Source organism: Poecilia formosa, unplaced genomic scaffold (genome assembly GCF_000485575.1).
Source record: "Poecilia formosa unplaced genomic scaffold, Poecilia_formosa-5.1.2 Scaffold59, whole genome shotgun sequence".
NCBI lineage: Eukaryota > Metazoa > Chordata > Actinopteri > Cyprinodontiformes > Poeciliidae > Poecilia > Poecilia formosa.
Window position 1 is genome coordinate 952,709 of NW_006799998.1, and position 4,959 is coordinate 957,667.

The following is a 4,959-nucleotide window of genomic DNA, read 5'->3' on the forward strand; positions in this document are numbered from 1 at the left end:
CTTCCTCTCAAGATGCACGAGGCAGCATCGGGGATGCAGTGGAATCTGCCCAACTTCATGTGCTCCATCACCTCCTTTACCTTTTTCTCCACAATATACACCAGCTCCTTGCTGCTGATGGCCGTCGCCGTGGTCCGCTACGTAGGAGTGGCCTTTCCTATTACCTATAAGCTATTGCAAAAACCTGTTTATCCGATCGTCATCAGTGCTGTTATTTGGCTGATCTCAATGGGACACTGCAGCATCACTTTCATCATCCAGCACCATCCATCTCTCACCAGCAAAAACTCTTCTATCTGCTATGAGAATTTTACACAGAAGCAGCTGGAGGTTCTCCTCCCAGTGCGTTTGGAGTTTTTCTTCGTGGTCTGCCTTATACCTCTTATAATTTCCATTTTCTGCTACGTGCGCTTAATTTTGATTCTGTACAGCCGTCCCAGGATATCCTGGATGCAAAAGAGGAAGGCTATCGGCATGGCCTTGGGGACTCTTGCTGTGTTCCTCATTTGTGTTCTGCCATACAATTTCTCTCATTTATTGGGTTTCTTCCAGGGAAAGAGCCCTGAATGGAGGTACTACACTTTGCTGCTCAGCACATTAAACACCTGCATCGATCCCATCATATTTTATTTTTCCTCCTCAATCTTCCACTGCACCAGCAAAAGATCTATTTTCAGAAAGCGTCGTGCTATTGATGTAAATATGGAAGTAGGGGGCACATGTTCAAGCTGAATCTGAATTTTAATCCTGCCATTTGCTTTTAAAGTTGCACTCTACGGTTTCTTTTTTCAGTTGTTTTCAACTCAGTTGTGTTGAAATGATCTAGTGCTGTTTCTTATTAGATGTATATTAACCCAAAACCTTGGTTAACCCTTTAAGAAGAAAACTAAAAGACGTACTGTGTAGGCTTCACAATATTATTAGTCACCAGGAAGCTGTCAGCTTTAATCTGGCAGATTAATTTATCATGGTTGACATAAATTAATCCTTTAGAGTAGGTGAGATACTCAGCACCAGTGCATTCAGTAGATGTATGTTTAGAATTAATCTGTAAGTAAAAGTATGAAAAGTAAAAAGAAGTTAATTTGTCTTCATTTGTACAGAGATCAAGAACAATGTAACATGTTTGGAAAAGGGTTAAACAAATAAACTGTAATTAAAATATGTATTTTAATATGTGGTTGGGTTTGAAGCTAGATCATTGTGTAATTAGTTTCAATATCCAAAGAGCTTTAAAAATGTATTGATAAAGTTATTGATAAAGTTTAAAGTTAAAATAAAGTTATAAATACCAACTCAAAACAGCTGCAAATGTGGGACGTTTTTCTGAATGAAAATGGCACACCATTTTACACTGTCTCGTGAATTTTAGCAAACTGCACAAATTCCTCCAGTAATATGTAATATCATAAAAACAATTATTTTATGTGTTAAGCAACCTTCAAAGAGGAAACGATTGTTGCTGTCCAATCCTTGTAGAAGAAAGAGAAACATGACTAGGACACACTAAAACAGTTGTGCAGTAAACTCACTGTCATACTGTATTTGGCCATTGTTGTGCAGAAAGCTGTTATGGAGGCTGCTGAAGGTGATTACACCCTCACTGAAGTTTATGCAATCACAATGGACTGATGTAATATTCTAGATTCAGCCGGAAAGACTAGAAGGACAATATCAGGATAATTCTATGTTCTCGTTATTTAACTTACATATTTCAGTGCAGATATAGCCATAAGACAGCTTTAATAAAAGTTCCCTCAAAAAGAAAGCAAGTCCTTTTTAATATACAAAGTTTAAAGAAAATAAAATTTTGCATGATAGTTAATATTAAAAGGGAGGTGAAATCTCATTGCTCAGCACAGGGAGAATAAGGCTCTGTCATGTTTCAGTGTGACGATTGCATTGCCTGGTTGCATCATTTTATATCAAGTCATCTTTAAGCTGAGAGCACATAGAACAAAGCTTTACTTAGCTGAAGCCAGCACCAAAAGACTTGTGATTTATTAGCATTTCACAGGCCCTCAGGTAAGAAAGCTTTGTTTCTCTTCTCACAGAAAATTCTGATTAAAATTTATATTGTTAGCTGTAATTTGGAGTTAAGGCACAACTGCTGTTTGTTTGTCTTAGATCTGAAACGTGAGTAGAGTTTCGGATCTCATGCGAGGCTTTTTCTGACTCAGTGGAAATATTTAAAGTTATAAAGTTGAATTTTATAACAGTTTGCTAAAATTCTCGTGAATTTTAGCAAACTGCACAAATTCCTCCAGTAATATGTAATATCATAAAAACATTTCTTTTATGTGTTAAGCAACCTTAATATCAGGATAATTCTATGTTCTCGTTATTTAACTTACATATTTCAGTGTAGATATAGCCATAAGACAGCTTTCTGCAATTATGAGCTTTAGGTTTTGTTGTTTTGTTTACCATTGTGTATTCCATGTCTCAAGTAGTGGCAACTAAAAACTTGTAACAACAGAAGAGTTTAAAAACCAACAGGAAAAAAAAATAAACTGACTGGCTAGACTCATTTACGGGTTATTCCCAAAGGAAATCACAACCACATCTGTGTTTGTCAAAGTAGGACCTTCCTAGTCAGAAATTGTGGCGCTGAAACAAAACCTAGCATCACACACCAGAGGGATCAGAGGAAAATCAAGACAGATTTCTACATAATCATTGAAAACAGGAGAGACTTATAAACTGAGTAGAAGCAGCTTGGAGGAAAGTGGATCGAAGCAACCGAGGGAGGCTGGGTACAAGGAATGACTGAATGAACAAGGGGGAAACGAGGGGACAGGAAAACACCAACTAAGTAAAACCAAAGTAAGCACAAAAGTGAGTAGAGATATAAATCATACAAACATACTAAATTAAAAAACAGTAAGCTTAAAATCTGAAGACAAAAGCAGTCTAAAGCTCATCAATAAATGACCAAGTACCTACTAAAAGTCCAAACAACAAACAAAAAGCAACCCAAAGTTTGGTTTAAATGCCCTACTCTAAACAGGTAGTAGAGTTTTGAATTGAAATAAATAGCAACCTGAAGGCGTTAAGGAGTGAGTGAGGTATGAGTCACTAAAGCCTTTAGTGTGAAGAGATGTTTCCTGTTCATTCAATACCAAGTCGTCATTGAAGTCAACAGGCACCTAATTTTCTCATCTTTTTCTACTTTCAAAGACAGTAAAAACGCTGGATGTTGACTGCTGCATTAGGCAAGTACATATCTTTATCTTGAAAATTAATAAATGTGTTTTGTTTTTTTTGCTTCAATAGTTCAATATTTTCAGTTTAGACTTGGGCAAATTGGTGCCATACAAGAGCCATTTCTCTCATAAAGTTAATTTATTATCAGTTACAGAAACAAAACGATATTGACAACGAGGTTATGACAGAATATATAAATTAGATTTCTAATTAAAACTGGGAAATGTTGTATATATTTCTAATTAGTATTTTCCTTATTTTAGGGCAACTAAATTACAAAAAAAATATACATTTGTTTTATTTTTTGGAAATTACACTATAGCAGCAAAGTTGGTATTTATGAATAATGTTTTCTATATACTGTCTCTACAATATACATTTTGACAGTTTTTATTTTTCTACCTTCAGGATCAAGATGAATTCATTGGTGAAAAGTCAGATTATTCTGACAGTTTACATAATTTCCTTCCTGATTGGCCTTCCTGCCAATCTGGTGGCTCTGTATGCTTTCAGCATCAAAATCCACCACAGTCCTCTTCCAACAGACATCCTGCTTCTGAATCTGACTGTGTCCGACCTGCTCTTCTTGATCATCCTTCCTCTCAAGATGCACGAGGCAGCATCGGGGATGCAGTGGAATCTGCCAAACCTCATGTGCTCCATCACCTCCTTTACCTTTTTCTCCACAATACACACCAGCTCCTTGCTGCTGATGGCAATCGCTGTGGTCCGCTACGTCGGAGCAGCATTTCCTGTAATCTACCAACACCTCAAGAAACCTGTGTACCCGATCATCATCAGTGCTGTTATTTGGCTGACCTCAATGGGACACTGCAGCATCACATTCATCATCCAACACCACCCCTCCTTGTCCAGCTCAGACTCCTCTATGTGCTATGAAAACTTCACAGAGAAGCAGCTGGAGGTTCTTTTACCACTGCGTTTGGAGTTTTTCTTTCTGTTCTGCCTTGTGCCTCTTTTAATTACTACTTTCTGCTACATGCGCTTAATTTTGATTCTGTACAGCCGTCCCAGGATATCCTGGATGCAGAAGAGGAAGGCTATCGGCATGGCTTTAGGAACTCTTGCTGTGTTCCTCATTTGTGTTGGACCGTTCAACTTCTCTTTTTTGTTGGGTTACTTCCAGGGTCAAAGCCCAGTGTGGAGATACTACACTTTGCTGCTCAGCACGTTGAACACCTGTATTGATCCAATTATATTCTATTTTTCCTCCTCCATCTTTCACTTCACAAGCGAAAAATCAATTTTCAGAAAGCACTGTAGTAAATGGAGACGAGGGACATATTTAGGGCACTAATTCATGATCAATGTGCGTTTCCTCCCACATGATGTATTTGGCAGTGGCATTTTATTAGTCACCAGGAAGCTGGCAGGCTTGAAGTCGATGATAGCTTCCTCAGCTTTGACATGTTTCCTGTTTGCTACCATGTACCAGCGGCTTCTTCTGAGTACACATGAAGATAGTACTTGTAAAACAATAAAAGTTAACTGTAATGATTAACATGTCAGGAAATATATACAAAGACAAAATTAGAAATGTGTATTTTTTCATATATGCTAGGTGGCTTGTTTGTTGTTAACATTAATGTGTTGTTTTTTTATTTATTATTTTTTTGTAAATAAATCCTTTAAACAACGACCATCTGCATGCGAGGGTTTTTATATATCCTATGAGAATGAAGAAAGTACTTTACTCTTTTATAACTGTGGTAACTTATTCCTGAGTAATTG

The 4,959-nt window shown here is 37.2% G+C and overlaps 2 protein-coding genes across 2 annotated transcripts in view; both read left to right on the top strand.

The window, feature by feature from the left end:
• The window catches only part of LOC103139310 (free fatty acid receptor 2-like), a 5,833-nt gene extending 5,101 nt beyond the window's left edge, over positions 1 to 732 (top strand). Inside the window, exon 2 of the mRNA XM_007553855.2 lies at positions 1 to 732. This exon is cut by the window's left edge and continues 1 nt beyond it. Within this exon, the coding sequence (XP_007553917.2) occupies positions 1 to 732 (732 nt within the window).
• Positions 733 to 3,622: 2,890 nt separating this feature from the next.
• Positions 3,623 to 4,525, top strand: LOC103139311 (free fatty acid receptor 2-like). The gene has a single exon (XM_007553857.1). It carries the CDS (start codon positions 3,623 to 3,625, stop codon positions 4,523 to 4,525), a length of 903 nt encoding a protein of 300 aa, XP_007553919.1.
• The last annotated feature ends 434 nt before the right edge of the window (positions 4,526 to 4,959 follow it).

Excerpts from the sequence above, each read along its gene's own strand:
- LOC103139311 (XM_007553857.1), top strand. The coding sequence starts at position 3,623 with ATGAATTCATTGGTGAAAAGTCAGATTATTCTGACAGTTTACATAATT.